The 16,779-nt window shown below is 53.3% G+C and overlaps 1 protein-coding gene across 6 annotated transcripts in view; it reads left to right on the top strand.

The window, feature by feature from the left end:
* Positions 1-16,779, top strand: part of MSI2 (musashi RNA binding protein 2) — a 389,833-nt gene that overhangs the window by 366,828 nt on the left and 6,226 nt on the right. For 3 of the 6 annotated variants that reach the window (XR_006815826.1, XM_045983869.1, XM_045983867.1), the window contains 2 exons: positions 13,418-13,572; positions 15,398-15,470. Coding sequence is in view for 5 of the 6 variants with exons in the window: in XM_045983869.1 (XP_045839825.1) it covers positions 13,418-13,572; positions 15,398-15,439 (197 nt within the window). In the remaining variant the exon portion in view is untranslated. Of the gene's footprint in view, positions 1-13,363; positions 13,573-15,397; positions 15,471-16,779 lie in introns of all 6 variants that reach the window. The other 3 variants (XM_045983865.1, XM_045983868.1, XM_045983866.1) reach the window with 3 other exon arrangements.

The raw sequence follows: 16,779 nt of genomic DNA, 5'->3' as shown, positions 1-16,779 counted from the left end.
AAGCTGCTGCTTTCACGCAGGCAGCTGGGAGCCTGAGAGAGGCCTGAACCTGGGAAGTGACATCAGATTTGTATGTTAGCCAAGTCTTGACAGCAGGGTGGACTAGGGACATGGGACTGAAAGCAGGAGGCCAAGTGGCAGAGTATGCAGAGTCGATGCTCCATAAACGTTTGCCTGTCACTGCCTAGGAAGAGTGGCTTCACGCCTTTAGCTCTTACCATGAGCTGATGAACTCTGGGCTCAGCACCGTGCTGGGGTCGGGGGTGGGAAACAGAATTTCAGGGCACGGCCTGGCCTTCCACAAGCTCCCAGTCTTTTGGGGGAGGACACAGCACGCGACTGATAGAAGAGCTGGTCTTCGGTGAGAATGCACGGCCACCGGTCAGCGAGCGCGCAGCAGCCGGGGAGGCTCAGACGGGAGGCTGGACACAGATGGGCCCTGCAGGATTTGCGATGGAAGATGAGAGGGCATTGCAGGCGAGAGGACTTGGCTGATTGGTTGGCAGGAGACGAGCATCCCATGCTGGGGTGACAGTGGGTGACTGTCCGGTGGGCAGTGGGGGTAGAGGCTTGATGAGGTCAAGGCAGGCTGGATTCTTGGAGACCTTGAAAACCCGATCCCTATGGTCATGTTGGTGGGAGAGGTTTGTATGCCTCATGGCAGTGGAGCTTGGTAAGGACGAAACGAGCTAAGGAAGAGCAGCCTGGCAGCGGTCCCACAGACAGAGTTGGACCCCTCCCTAAGTCCTGGGGCTGGGGTTGGCTTGGTGACCTGGAACAAGGAGCAGGGCTGACACGAGAGGGCATTTCCTCACAGGGCTCCACCTTAGTTTTCTGTGACTCTCCTTCCCTTCTGCCAACAAGTTGTTATTCATTCCCTACCTGGGGCTGTTGGTCCCCACTCCTGGGCCCTCATGGCAGCCACTGCCAGTCAACCTCCCTCTGTCCTTGTCTTTGCTCCCTCCATTCAGATTGGCTCAGACTGCCAGGAAGCCACACCTGATTAGCCCTACCCAGGTGCCCCTCCTCGAAACAACACCGTGTCCTCGGTCTCCTTCCTGACTGGTGAGGTCTTCTGGATGAAAGGCGGGGTTCTGACTCTATGGAACATGTTTTGCATATATCTCCGAGTGGTGCCCGCCTTCTCCAACAATATAAACCATCCAGACTCCAGGAGGCAAAGTCAGCCTCATTCTTAGTGTAGATGACTAATTATTTTGCAATCGGAGAAAGCAGAAAATAAAGGGGCCCTTTGTCCCTGGATGCTTATTATAAATATTAATAAAAAGGTCTCCCCTTGCCAGCTTGGAATTCTGCAGAACAGGAGGTGGGCAAATAATGCTTTTGAACAGCTGTGATTGGCTTTTGGAATTAGATCTCTCAGGATGGGGGAGCCACGGTGAAATCCAGTCTGTGTCATGAATAGGAGGGTTCCAGCCATTATCTCAACATTTATACTCGCCTGCAAGGTCCTGGAAGGGAAAGAAATCTTCCAAGTGGTTGATAGAATCCTAGAGACACTTCCCAGCCAATTTTAATACATGGTGATGATAAAAGTAATATGTTCATAATAACTTCTGCATTATGAGTGAGCCAAGTGCTGTGCTCAGCCCACCTGCCTTACCCCATCTAATTCTCCTAATCCTATGAAGAGTGCACTGTCATTCCCATTCCCATTTTTTTTAAATCTTAAAACTGTGGCTTGGATCGCTTGTCAGAGGTAGTAAAGACAAGACCGGAACCTGGGTCTGTCTCACTGCATCTGTGCTCTCAGCCATGTTAGCGGAAGCTCTGTGGTGCCAGCCCTTCCGATTTGTGAGCAGAGGTCTGCATTTTTAACACATACTCAAGGGCAAACCACAGCAGCCCATCAACTTAATTCTCGTGTCCTCCGGGGAAGAGAGAAGCCAAAACCATTTACAAGAGGCCTCAGGAAGCATTATATGCACATTTTGCACCTGCTTCTGCTGTTGCAAACTTAAGGTCATGGTGCTGTCTGGCTTTGGCTGACATTTCTGATCTGGCTTCCAGTCCCTGAATCCTTTTCAGACCACAGGCAGACAAAGGAGACCCAGAGGAGGCGTGGTCGGGTAAAGGAGCCAGCCTGAAGGTTAGTTGAAAAGGAAAATAAAATTGAAAATAAAAATTAGTTGAAAGGAGCCTTTAGCTAATAGAGGACTGAAGGAAGTTAGCCACTGCCCAAAAGAAACTAGAAGATGGAGCAAGGGAGGCTCTCGGCCTTGTCTCTGGGCAGGACAGACCCGCTCTCGTTCCCCTTAGGGATGAGTCAACATCCCTTCCTGAGAGCCGTGAGGACTGAATCTGGAAGGTCGCTGGGAAGCCCAGCCTAGCCCCGGGGCTGGGAGCGGATTGGCCGCCCAGTTGCTGGGGCTTTGCTTTGGACCAATGGCTGTGGAGGGGCGGGGCAGGAGGCGGGAGCAGCGGGACCTTCGGCCAATCGTCTTTCAGGGAGGCTGGGCTCCCGGTGCTATGGCAACCGGGAGCAGGGGCTCATTTGTTTTGTAGATGAGTAATTACTACGCAATTAGAGAAAGCTAAAAATAAAGGGGCCCTTTGTTCCTGGTTACTTATTAATATTAATAAAACGGTCTGTCCAGGTCTGTGGTAAGCAATCAGTGCAGACCTGTGCGCCTGTGGTAGAGCACTGTGGGAGGCAAAGGCTGCGCAGCCCCACTTTCTTCTCTCTTTCTGGAAGTCGTTTCTGACTATAACCTGCCAGACGGTTGGCTTTTCAGGCCTTGGGGGAAAGAGAGGCAGAGTCTTACAGACACGTGGGACCCAGGAGGCCCTGGAGTCAGGCCTCCGTGAGGCAACGACCCAGGTGGAAGGGTCTGGCAGTGTCAACCCCGCCTCCAGGAAAGGTCACAGCACGGCAGCCAAACCAGAAAACCTGGACCAATGTTGGAGGATCCAGTTTTGCCATGTATCCTTGGCCACACTGTTTGACTTTTCTGGGTCCAGACTGTTGTGGACCCAGTAGTCTTCAGTCCTGAAACCTTCCATGGAGGCAGCCCCTGAGATCTCAGCATCTTCCCAACGACCTGGCGTGAATATGACTCTCTGGAGGGTTACACTGGGTTCGGGAACCGGCCCCAACAGCTGTCAGTGCTCCGATCTTGGGACAGAAACAGCTCTGAGGCTTCCCCTGTATCTCTCTCACCTTCCTAGGGGGCGAGGTTGCCTTGGGGATTAATCAGATAAGAAAGGATGATAAAGGGTGCCTGGGTGGCTCAGTGGGTTAAAGCCTCTGCCTTCTGCTCAGGTCATGATCCCAGGGTCCTGGGATCAAGCCCCACATCGGGCTCTCTGCTCAGCAGGGAGCCTGCTTCCTCCTCTCTACCTGCCTCTCTGCCTACTTGTGCTATCTGTCAAATAAAAAAATAAAATCTTAAAAAAAAAAAACAGGATGATAAACAATTTTTTTAAAGATTTTATTTATTTGACAGAGATCACGAGTAGGCAGAGAGGCAGGCAGAGAGTGAGAGAGGAGGAAGCAGGCTCCCCGCTGAGCAGAGAGCCCAATGCGAGACTCGATCCCAGGACCCTGAGATCATGACCGGAGCCGAAGGCAGAGGCTCAATCCACTGAGCCACCCAGGCGCCCTAAACAATTTTCTTTAAAGAGGATGAGAGCATCAAAGGGTGGGGAATCGGAAAGACTCAATTCCAGTCTGGTTCCAACACTCAGCAGGCTGGGTGATTTCAGGGCTTCAGACTGGAGGGTGCTTAAGGACCTTTCAACTCTGTAGCTCGAGGTGGACGCTGTTTCCACAGCTCTCGATCCCTTGTCATGGGAGGGGGGCAGCAGGTGATAGTGACAGTGCCTTAAGAGCTAAGAAAAGTGACTAGAGAGAAAGCCAGGGGCTTCCAGGTGATGAGAATGTGTTTGAAACCAGTCAGTGCTGCATTTTTTTCCCCATGTATGGAGGCAGTGAGAGGGACAGAAATGTTTCCAGAATCTAGGGTATCACTGAAAGAAACTGGTCAGATTTCCATCCGTGGGTGTGGCTGATTAAACATTTAGGGTTCGGCTGTCTGGATGGTATTTATTAATAAAGGCAGACCTGTTGATAGTTACTGCCGGTGAGCAGATCTGAGAGACCGGGGCCAACACGGTGTTTCGGAAGCTTTGCTGCTTGTTGGAGTCGCCAACAACTCGCTCCTTGGAGAGTTTTTTAAATTCCTGGTATCCAGGCCGCACTACAGACCCATCAGATCAGAATCTACCAGCCGGGTGAGCCCCAGGCCCTAGTAGTAATGAATGACAGCTACCTCAGTCAAGTCCATTGTGTAACTGTGGACTCAGGTACCATCAGCTTCCTGCCAGATGTAGAGCCTTGCACCAGATCTGTGACTTTGTCACTGGTGTCCCCACCTCGCAGTGTGTACATAGAGCCCAGCCGGCTAGCTCACCCCTGCCTCCTCTGGTGACCAGGAGAGCTGGCCTGGGTTCTCAGCCCGCAGCTAGCCGTCCTGCCCGCGGCGGGTCCTCCCAGCAAGGCCAGGAAGTCCATCCCTCCAGGGCAGGCTGAAGGGGTCTTTGTCCTCACAGATGGATCCGAGGACAGGCCTGTCCTGGCTGAGATTAAGAGCATGTTCACGTAGAACCAACGGCCCGAAGCAGCCGTAAACACGGAAGCAGTCGCCCTCCTTGACTGTCTGATGAATGGGGGCCTCTTGGTAAGGTCGGAGTTTGTTTGTTATTAAAGACCTAATTAGAAACATGAGAGGGAGCTGAATGGCTCTGTGCTTGGCTAATTAGTGACATGTATGCGCCCGCTTTGAACTTCAAGGACACAGAGCTATTAGTGCTTACATCAAAAATGGATTAAACTCCTGTGCCTTTATAATCATTAAAGACAGGCTGCTTGAGTGGAAAGCCTTTCGTCCAGGTCCTTGAGGGGCTGCCCCTTGGGCCCCCCAACCCATTCCCCCTGGTTGTGCAGCCCAGAGCAGTGAGTTTCCGTGCAGTGGAATGGGGCAGTAAACACTGATGGTCCTAGGGCAGTCCAGCTCCCCGCAGGATGGCCCCCAACAGAACGTAGTGCTCTTTCGGGCCTAAGACCAGGCCTCTGGGCACACGTTCTAGAGAGTCCCTCTGTGGGCGCACGTATGGGAGGGCTTCCTTTCTGTCTGACAGTGCCCTCTCCTCCCCACCCTGACCGCAGCCATCCTGCCTGCCTGCTTTGTTCCACCCAGGCTTGTTCTGGGATGTGGCACAGAGGAGGGCGGTCTAGTCCTTTGGAAGAGATGCTGTCCCCTATCTCATGTGGCCAGCGTGGCCAACCCCAGGAGCCTCAGTCTGATGAGGGAGACGCCACCACCAGGGAGCTTCCAGGGTGGAAAGGGCAACAGAGCCCATGTCTTGGGGAGCTGGCACTCCAGCAGGGGAGGTTTGGTGTCTTGTCCTTGTGACCTGTCTGAGGCAAAGAAAGATCGAGATAAACATAAGGTGTCTTGTCAGACTATGAAGCAGGGAAGGACAGCCGAGCAGCGGGATTCTGTTGGAGAGCAGCTGGGAATTGCCTTGATGTCGAAGCAAGAGCTGGGTTCAGTCTGGTCAGAGACACTCCCGAGACCCATTCCCTCCCTGCTATAGCCCTCAGTTTCCTCATCTGTAACCCACGGTGATAGGACCCATCGCCCAGGTTGTCAGGATCATGAAAAAGCACAGTAGGTGCTCAGTCCATATTAGTTCCCTTGCCAGCCTGGCACCTTTAGAAGCCATAGCTTCTAGAACTTTGTGTCTCTCACCTCCGGACCCTATTTTGCCCACAGTAGTAGGAGGCTTTCCCCCACTCCACCTCCCCTGACTGGGACAGGGGATTACCAGATTCTTTCAGTGCTTTTTCCTCATGACTGCGAACACTACAGATACGCAGTGCCGGCCTTGGGTTTCACGATGCTTTCTTTTGACAGGATGTAGTGCGGGGAGCGCACAGCGAGGCTGCAGTGGGAGGGCTCACTTACAAGATGCAGGCTCGGACCGAGGCCTGTGGCTGAGGGCAGGCAGGCTGGGAAAGAGCGAGTGAGCACACACAGCCCAGCAGCACAGAGGGTGGCTGGGTTCCCAGGGGGAAAAGCCAGACTGGTTTCTTTTTTGACAGGATAGAGCTGGATGGGCCTCGGGGACATAGGCAGTCCCCAGATCAAAAGGAAGCAAGGGGCGTTCTCAGGATTAAACTAGGAGACACTGCCTGAGCCGGGCAGCCTGCCGAGGTCCCTTGAGCTGGTGAAGCTATTAGAGGCCGGCAGACAGTTCCATTTGGCTCAGCCTGCGCCAGACAAGCCCCAGTGACCCACATCATGGCCCTTCCTTTCCCGGGGCCCCCCCTCTCCCCCTCCTCCCTCAGACACATGCAAACGAGGGCTGTCCCTCAGTACTCTTGGGGTCTGGGAGAAATGGGAACCTGACAGTGACTCCAGAAAGTTCCTTCTTTACCCTCCCAACAAAGCCCAGTTTCTTTGGCCACCAGCCGGAGGCCCACTCAGGGCTACTCCATCTCCAGAATTTACCCCATAAGCAGATGGCGGCTAACCACTCACCCCACTCCTCCCGTTGCCCCCCTCCCCACCAACCCCAGCCTGGTCCTCTGTGAGGAGGAGACACATCCACAGACCCAAATCAGGACTGATAACAAAAGAGCATCAAGATAGAGAACAAGCTATTTATTTTCCCTTGAGATGGTATCTCCACATAATATCGTCCTAGCCACAAAGCCTTCCTCAGGCACGTTCATTCTGGGTGTTTGGGGCTATCTCCTCACACTGATCTGCGTGGTCGCACGAATCTCCAAGTTCCCCTCTAACACGTGACGGGAGGGCTGCCGAGCAGCCAGTAGTGAAGTTGGCTCTGCAGAGGGGGCGTGATTTGACCAGAAGCTTCGACCATCATTCACGTAATCGTTAGTCCCAAGTCCTCGGTTCTGCGGCCCGTGCGTTCCCTACCTAAGATAGGCCCTTGGCAACATGCAGACGTCAGCACCAGCCGCACAACGGTGCGAAGCGGGTTAGGTTTTGAGAGAATAAGCAGAAACTGCAATCTTACAAGACCGTAGCACCGCTGTAAATGACATCCGGAGTGTTTGTGACACTGTCTTTCCCGTCAGCCCTGTGCATGAGCAGGCACTGTCCACATGTCCTGTGCAGTGTTTAAGATGAGCCCAGCATCCCTGGATTTGTCCGGACTTGTTGCTATCGGGCTGAGTTCGTACCTTTGTAATATATTCGGTTTGTGTATGGAGACAGGGAAAAGGAAATGTCATTGCATTACTCTCTTAATCCTCTCCTAGGTTTGAAGTGTTCCTTCCCTCACTCTTCTGAAATAGCCTGAATTTCAGCAGATATATATACAGAGATATATATCTATATATTTGTCTGTATATATATAACATTAAATTGATTGTCCCTGCATCTGGGTCCCTGAGCTGATTTGACCCTAATTTACTGTGTCATACCGTTTTCCCAGGTTGGATGTAATTGCTGGTCCTCTCTAGGTCTCCCACCTTCACACTAAGCTCTAAAAGGAAGGTTAGAGCCAGGATCCCTGGGACCTAGTGGCCAGGCGGACTGCAGGCATGCAATTCCTCCTTGCTCTCCTGGAGACATGCTGTAATAATTCACAGCTGAGGATTTCTCCTTCCGTGAGCAGGAACAGGGATATCTTTCCATGCTGACCTTTCACATTTGACCATCTGCATTGATTTATAGCGGGCCCTACTTTCAGAGGGCACAGAGAGGCAGAGCAGGGTCCTCAGCTCTCTTCCCGGGAAGGCCTTGGCTGCCCAGCTGCCATTCTTCAGAGCCCATGAGCAAGGAGTGCGTGGCTGGCTAGGAAGAGGGACCCGTGAAAGTCTCCACTGTTGACAGCCAGTTGGCATTACGGACCCAGCATCACTGGGCACCCAGTGCTGTAGGAGAGTTGGTTTTTTTTTTAAAGATTTATTTATTTTAAGAGTGAGAGCATGCATGAGTCGGGGTGTGGGGGCAGAGGGAGAGGGAAAGAGGGAGAGAAGCAGACTCCCCACTGAGCACAGAGCTGGACACAGGGCTGGCTCTCACAACCCCTGAGATCATGACCTGAGCTGAAATCAAGAGTCAGACGTTTAACCCACCGAGCCACCACGGTTGCCCCTGCTGTGGAATGTTTAATGAAGGCAGATAGAAGCATGATACGGACAAGGTGGAGGTCGAGGGAAGAGTTGGAGGGGTGATGACCTTGACCTCTTTTTCCTCTGGCATCAGCCTGTCAACATAGCCCCTCTACTCATTCCCTTTTCAGTTTCTTTACATTCTTTAAAACAAGAAAACCGTAAAACCCACTGTGATGAATGAACACAGGCCTGCCTTCAAAGAATATCACAGGGTCTTCTGTTCCTGGCCCTCCTATCTGCCGGGAGCTGGGGGTTGGGAATGGGAGCCCTGACAGCAGTCAACCCAGACTCCCTTCTCCTTGGCCCTAAAGTGCCCTGTGTCATGAGCTCTGTTTTGGCAGCACAGTACCATCAGCTGGACTGGGCGAGGACGGGCCCACCATTCTCAGGTGCCTCGTCTCCAGCAGCCCACACTCTGGACATGTGCTAGGGGCCGTCAGGTTTTCCCGTCACAGATGAAACCTGGCAGCGGCGTATCATTCACAAGGTAGATGATTGCAGTTGTCTTGAAGGCTGGCCCTGCCCTTTGGTGAAATGCGAGACCCACCAAACCAAGACCATGGTCTAATAGCTGGGACTTGGCAGAGCCCCGGCTTGTCCCGGATACGTGGGCTGAGCTCAACTAGAAAGGATTTTGTAAACAGTTCTTCCTCTGAATCAGTAATCATCCAGTTTTCAGGTCTTGGAGCAAGACACTCCCAGAGGTGTCTACCCCCACCACCATACACACACAAGCCACAAGGTGACATAAAATCTTGGGCTCTAGCTTTCTGGGGCAGGTTCAGGGACCCTGCGGACATCGGCACTTCTGACTTTCGAGGCTGTTCTTCCCCACCCCCACTCTCAGCCCAGCACCTTCTGGCCACAGTTGGGCAGAGCCACAGGCAGACCGTGTGCCAGTGGGAAGGCAGACTCCTCCCTGGGTTTGCTTTAACACCCCGAGGTACCCGTGAGCTTTGGATTGAGCTCCTGTAGGTATGGGCCTTTGTTAGGGTCTCTGGGGTAAGATTCCCTGGGGTTTCCTGGTTCAGCCATCAAGGTCTTTCATCCCCTTGCTAGGCAGAAATTCTTCCTTTAATCCAACTCAGAATGCCTCCCACTGTAAGTCAAATGCATTTCCTCTTGCTGGCCTCAGTGAGATTCCCCCACCCTTGCTTTCCTGTCCCCCGTGTCTCAGAGTCCTTCATCCGGGTCCAGCATGACTCAGTGCACTGGGCCGGTGAATTGGGTCCTTTTATAAATCACTTCCTGATTTGTATGAATTGTGTTTTCCTGTATCACATTTTCCTAAATCTGCCTATGGCACCTGTCTTACTGGGCTCTGCCTACAGAACTGTTTGAAAAAATATAGGTACATTTGTTTTCAACTTGACAAGTTACGAAGTGCCTACTCTCTCCCATCCTCACGGAGCCCACCGAGAGGCAGGCAAGGCAGATCACGCTCACGTGGTACGGATGAGGACCCTGGCAGCCAAGGGGCTTAGCCCGAGGCCCACAGCTGGAAGGTCAGGGCTGGGGTCCCACTCAGGTCTTCTGACTCCAAGTCCAGTGTTCCCTTTCTCTGCACCACAGCTGCCTCCCTGAGCATACCAGCTGCCTGGACCCGGAAAGTGCAGGGGACACTGGGGACTGACACTGTTCACAAGGCGGTGTCCTCTCCTGGGACGGGAGTCGGGGTGTCCCGATTCGTAATTCAGTATTAGGAATTCGTTTATTCAGTAACACATACCGAGACCCTCTCTGCGCGCGCGCGCGTGCACACACACACACACACACACACACACACACACACACACACACACCACCCCCCCCCCCCAGCTGAGCAGTACACAAGGTACCCTTGCCCGCTGAGGGTGCTGTCCCATCCCCTCTTCCTGCCCCATCCTGGTCTGGGGGACTGTTTCCAGCCCCTCCAAAGGAAGCTCGGTCCCTGGGGAAAGGAACCCTCCACCAAGATCCTTCCCCAAGCATTGCAGCTCCGCAGCTGCTTTCTCGGCCTGCCAGCGTCTCACTGCCTGCGTCTCAGCTCAGGTCACGCCCTCAGAGGGAAAGAAAGGGTCCTCAAATGACACCCCTTCCTGTGTAGCCAGCCGGTGTTCAGTACAAAGTTCCCAAAAGAAGAGGACAACCTTGTCCCTAATGCCCTCCCCCCACCAGAAGGAACAGCTGCTGACAAGTTTGCATGCCAAGTGGCACTCCCCCTCTTCGCTGAGCAGTCAGGGCTGTTTGCTTGCTGTGCATGGGTGTCAGGATGGGCTGTCTAGGGACTTGAACCTGCTTTCTGGAGCCTGGGTCTTCTCCTTACAGAGAGATGAGGAGGGAGTTGGCGGCTGCAGAGTACTGAGGCCTGACATCCGCCCCTCCCCGCCCCCCCCCCGGCTCCCCCCCCTTGCACGAAGCCAGCTGCTTGCTGCCTGCCAGCTGCGCCCTCTGGCGGGGACCGGAGGCCCGATCTTGCGCCCCTGGCTGGGGGAGAGCCACAAGGTGACTTTGAGCAGGGATCAGGCCCTATGAGGAGCGAGTGTGTAGCAGTATGGGACTTGAGGTTTCCAAGCTGTAGTCCCATCGGGTGCCTTCTTCTCAGGGTCATTTGCTGACAGGTGACTGAGCAGGGAGGGGTGTTGTAGGCTGAGAGGAGCTGCTTACTGAGAAATCCCTTCAGACCCCCCTGGGCACATAAGGACTGGGAGAGGTAGCTGGGATGGGCAGATCCCACTGGCCCTCTTAGCTCCTAAGCACACAGAGGGGGCTGTTTCTGGACAGCCTCCTTCTATGGGCCTGCTACATCCTGTCTCCCAGGCTGCTGCTTCTGGCTGGATCGGTCTCTCGTTGGCTTTCCCTGCTGAAAGGAGCCAAGATCAGAACCCCCTTCTCCCCAGCCCCGAGGCAGGTGGGCCAGCCCACCATCTTCTTGCATCTTCATCTGGCCAGAGGAACAAGAAGCCAAAAAAAATCTTCCCATCTTCCACTGTGGGGCCCCTCCTCTAGCTTCTCTTTACCCTGAAACAGAATTGGCTAGTTACTGTGCATGGTGGGGGTCAGCTGCCTGGGTAGACCAGGAGTCTGCTGTCTGAGCTCGCTCCATTTTCCCAGAGCAAAAAAAAAAAAAAAAAAAAAGCATTAGACCAAGATAATTCCGCCTTTGAATATCTCAGCTTGATATTTGCCTCCATGAGTGAGAAAGGCCAAATGTTATCTGCAAGTTTAATTTTCTGTATTCAAAATTCCTGCCCCCTTTGTCCACTCGTGCATTCGCAGATCAGCCTTTCACTTGCTCTAAGCCTCTGTGGGCTTTTTTTCTCTTGAAGCTGTTTTTTCCATTGCCAGTTGACTCATTTCTCAGCTCCAGCTTCCAAGCGACCTCCCCTTCGAGCCTCCTGCCCCAAGGGCACCTGGAGCTATCAGTTTCCCTTTTCTCTGCTCAGTCAAGGGCCAGATACGGCTTGGTTTGATCTCCTTTCTGTCTCCGTCTCCTGCCAGCCTGGCTTGGGCGCGTGGTCACTGTCTTCCCACCCCGAGCGCATGCCGGTAAAAATCAATGCACATCTGGCTCTTTGAGGCCTGCCAGAGGTGGGGGGCTGCAAGCACAGGTCCCTGGGGCCAGGCCGTGGCCAAGAGTGGAGCTGCAGATGTTGAAAGCAGCTGGTCACAGGTCAGAGAGAGAAATGCCATGGGAAGCAGAGGGAGAAGACTGTAGTGAGAAGCAGCCCCTTGGAGCCAAAGTCATGGAAATATGTAGTGTCCAGATTGTCTGGTTCTTCCGCGTGGGTTAGCTGTAGTCCCGAAGTGGCTGGCCCCAGACTCACCTTCAGCTTTCAAAATCAATGAGAACCTACTTCGGCAATTAAAAAAAAAACAAACCCATTTTGGAAAGAAAAAGTTTAAGCGACTAAGGGGAAATGAAAGATGAGCGCAAATTAACCTGGTTGCTGCTGTGGCCCTCACTGAAGAAGGAATGATGGAATTTGTTGGGGGGGGGGGGGCGCTACGCCCAGGCAGCGTCTCCTCCCGCTGCCCCTCCTCACCACCACTCTCAGGATCTGTGGCTGTGAAGGCGCGCCTCTCGAGTGCAGGTGCATCCCGAGCTCTTTATCTCAGCCTGGAGTTTATAGGAGGCTGACTAACAGAAAGCAGGCATTTCAGTCAGATATGCTTTAGCTGTAAATTGGTTCAGTCGGTATGCTCTGCATTCATACTTCTTTGTCTTTTTTTTTTTTAAACAAAAGGAAAAAAAAGTTTGACCCCCCCCCCTTTCCTTCTACCGCAGGAGGTGAGTGCGTGGGTGTCCTGTAGAACCATTGGCATTCACCCAGCTTTGGCCCCAGCCTCCAGATTTCGCCATCCCCACCCCACCCCCTCCCTCCATCCCCTGCACTCCACCCCAGAAGGGGACCCCTTGCCACCATCATTACAGTTACGTTAAGATGCCCAAATTTTCCATGACATATCCCATCCTCCGACCACGTTCAGTAGTGACGACTTTCATACAGGGATCTAAATGGGGGTGGGGGGAGGACGTAGCCAGTGGGGAGGCGGGAAGTGGTTTTGGGGGGGCGGGAGGGGCTGGAGAATGAAGATCTTTTTTTGTTTTTTTCGTTTTTTTTTAAACAAATTTGTCATTTAATGGATCCAAAAACAAACAAGAAAAAGCGAAACCAAAAAAAAAAAAATTAAAATCCCTTCCCCAAAAGATTTTTTTTTTTCTCCTGGACACAAATTGCTTTGTTTCCTGTCACGTTTTAATATCAATATTAACACAATGTGTAGTCTAAAACTAGTTCCTTTGTAGTTTGCATGGGATGTGAATGCTGTCTCAGCGTGCCCAGATCTAGACAAGACTGCATGAGCACCAATTCAGATGTGAAAACCAATCTCTCTCTCTCTCTTCCTCTCTCTCTCCCATATATATCTCTATTTCTCTTGTGATAATTTGGTGGGCAGTGAAGCACCTCCGGTTGGTTGCTATAGTGTGTTGAATGATTGTTTTTTTATTCTCTCTATTTTCGGAGCTCCGAGCTTCTTAGTAGTAGCCTGGGCTGAGTATTCTTGAGTCCCTGCTGATGTTTTCGCATGGCCTTGGTTGAGTGTTAGAAGTTGGGCCTCAGCTGTTTTTCTCGAGTGTTTGGCTTGTAATGACCGGTGCATGCCTGGCTTCTGGCCTCATACCCAGCTCTATTCTCTGCACACCAGTCCTGAATAGCTACAGTGCTCAACCGAATTTTGGCGCGCCCGCTTCCCCGGCAGGCTCCAACCCCGCGCGGCCCGGAGGCTTCCCGGGGGCCAACAGCCCAGGACCTGTCGCCGATCTGTACGGCCCTGCCAGCCAGGACTCCGGAGTGGGGAATTACATAAGTGCAGCGAGCCCACAGCCGGGCTCGGGCTTCGGCCACGGCATAGCTGTAAGTACCTCCCGCCCCTCCCCTCCCGCCACCTCCTTTCCCGCCTGTCTCCTATGGGAGAGTGTACCGGAAGAACCCAGGGTTGGGCTTGAGGAGAGGACAGTGGGTCCCGCCCCCCCCCCCCCATCCACTTCCACCAGCCACCCGGGGCTGAAGCTCCGCTGTTTGGATTTTTCCTGAGCAACCGGCATGCGGCCATGTGATGATGGATTGGAAGGAGCCTGAGCAGGTCAAGTTCAGATCCCCACTCCATCACCTTCAGCCCATGCAACCTTGAGCCTCTTATGTAATCCGTCGGAACTTCACTGCCCCGGCTGCAAAACGACAATTAAGTATGCCTCCCTCAAAAGATGGTGTGAGAATTCATGGAAATAGGATACGTCCCCTGCTAGCACATAACAGGCCCTCGGGATGGGCCCCCCGCTTGACCCCTGCCTTCGGGAGACAGCCATGTGGGCTGGGCCTTGAGGGGCTGGGGGACCCTCCCACCTCCACCTCAGGATAGCAGCCTTGGTCAGTTGAGTCCCCGGGCCTGAGGTCCAGAGGTAGCACTTGGCCCTGGGACATGGTGTGGGGTTTATGCTTCCTCCAGGGCGGTTTCCTCTGCTAATGTTTCTTACAGTTTCCAGGTTCCAAGTAAGTTCCCATTTGCGTTCTTTAGCCGCAGCCCCGCGGAGGCCAGTTGCATTTGATATTTGTAATGCTCTGTGGTTCTATAATCTGACTAATCCAGGCAATGGAAATTTGCTTAACAGATTTGCATGCTGTTTTCAGATTGTATTGTTCTTCCCCTTCCTGGTGTGTGTGAGCATGAATGTGCCTGAGCCCACTCGCTCCGTGTTCCTTCCATTTGGGAAACTGAAATTCGGCCACCCTCCATTCTAGTCAACCTCAGCATTTTGTAGGTGGTTTGGTTTGGGGGCTAAGATGGGAGTGTCTGCTGTTCCAGGTCCCGTCCCGGCCAGGTGAACCCTGCCTCGGGCTGAGCTGGAGAGAACAGAGCAAGTACAGACAGTGTGGGGCACTGGCTCCCTGCCCACTCCCCACCCCAGCACTGGACGCCGCACACACACACACACATGCACACGTACACTCTAACATGCGCATGTGCACTCTTTCACATACTGTCTTACACACACGTACACACACACATGCGCACGCACGTGGCCACCACCCCTGGCCGGTGCAGTCTGGGTCCTTGCTCTGTTCCGTTCCCAAACCAGAGTCACGGAAGTCAGGAGTCCAATGAGTCAGATCCCCGCAGGTGAACTCCAGCACCGAGTCCGCGGTAGCAGTATTCTGTTTCAAGCTGCCCGGTTTGGGAGACCGTCTATCACCACCCAAAGCACGATTCGCTTCCATTCACAGTGCCTGGAAACTGGAAACACAGACCCAATTTGTTCTTGAAAACCTGGGTCTCTTGACCTGTGGGCCATGGCGCTTTTCTGAAATGACCACACATGACATCACATTTTGTCTGCGCTGGGCTTGCTCTCTCCCCAGCTGGAGCTGTCAGGACTGTGGGCAGAGACACTGGGATCTTTGCCCTCCGGGGTCCAGGGCAGCAGCGCCCAGCATTTTGGGCCGAGGCCTCCCTTTGCCCTCAGCCACCACCCCCCCGGTGCACCTGACTCTCAATTACCCCCTGGGCAAGCAGACGGGTTTGGGGTGGGGTGTGGGGGGCCCCTTGGGGCGCAGTGTCTCAGAATTACATATTCATGCTGGCAACCACGGTCTAGTCCTAGAGATAATTTCCTTTCCCGGAATATGACAATCTGTTCCCGTGTATAGCGTGCTGATGACCTTAACAATTGTGCAATTTTAGGGACCTTTGATTGCAACGGCCTTTACAAATGGATACCATTGAGCAGGTGCTTCTGTTGCCAGCCCACTCTGAGGTACTACCTTCTCTGCCCTGTGTCCCCGCCCTGCCGGGCACGTCGCACCTGTGTGCGCCCGGGCGTGCAAGTATGCACAGGCCCTGGCCTCATTGTGCTAGGGCCTCTCTCTCTCCTCCTCCCCGACCCCTTGGCAGCGGGGTGGGGGCCAAAAATCCAGTCTTTTACTTTCTCATCCCTTTCTCCAGCTGTAATCATGACCCTCACCTGTTCTGTTTGGTTTTTTTTTTCTTGATTTGATTCTTTTGATCCCTTATCTTCTTCCCCACCCCTCATCTCTCTCTGTCTTGAAATTATGATCAAGAACGTAGGAAACTGGAAGGTGATCTCGTGCTAGGCCTGTCCCAGGGGAACAGAGGTAGGAGAACCCCAGGCTTCGGCCAAGCCGGGGGCCGGGGCCAACCCCTCCAGGGTCCCGCAAGATGGCCTTTCAGGTCCCTGGACCCTTTTGGTCCCCCGACGCTCTCTGGCTTTGGCTACTGGGGTTCATGCAGTCAAACAGCCAGACTCCATCTTTTAGTGAAAAGAAAACATTTTTGCCAGTAACTACTGAGTAATTATCCAGATTACCGCACGAAAAGCAAATTAAATTAACGACATCACCTGCGTAACACGGATTTGGATCCCTGCCAGTTTCCTAACCTTTTAAACTGAGCTCAAGTTAATTAAACATATTTTTTTTTTTAAATCACTTTGATGGGGATATGGAAGGAGCGGAATGGAGGAGAAGGGGAGGCTGGGGCAGTCAGTGAGGGAGGCTCTTGCCACAGTCTCATTGGAAAATGAGTATCTGTTGCTCTTGGGAAGAACCCCAAGAAGGTAGAGGGGTTCTCTCGCGAAAGCTGAGTACATACTGTGTTAGCGCCTTAGTCTGGGAGCTTGAAACTTGGGTCTGTCTCTCTGGAAGGGGGAGGGTGACGGCTGAGGCTGGGCCTGGATTCCCATTGGGGCAGAGCATGCTTTCCCCACCCTGGGAGCTGGGACAGAGGAGAAGCGAGGCTGGAGATGGACTTGCCACTTTGGTTTGCAGTTAATGGGACAGCTCTCTCACGGGGGGGGGGGGGGGGGAGGGGGGAGGGTCACTCAGGGCCCCAAGTCAGCCAGGACTCTCGAGGATGGGCCCAGGGAAGGGGACCAGATTGAGTTGAGTTCCACAGATCTCTCTTGGATTTCTCTACTGTTGCTGCTAAGGAATCAGCTCAACTAATGCAACTGCCTCTCTTAACCAAATAAAGCCCGTGTGTGATTCCCCCCACCCCTCACCTCCACTTCCCTTCGAGCACTGACCCCAGCCATTGCTGGCCAGAGC

The sequence above is a fragment of the Meles meles genome, chromosome 18 (assembly GCF_922984935.1).
Source record: "Meles meles chromosome 18, mMelMel3.1 paternal haplotype, whole genome shotgun sequence".
NCBI classification, from domain to species: Eukaryota; Metazoa; Chordata; class Mammalia; order Carnivora; family Mustelidae; genus Meles; species Meles meles.
This window is presented reverse-complemented; position numbering and strand designations above follow the sequence as displayed.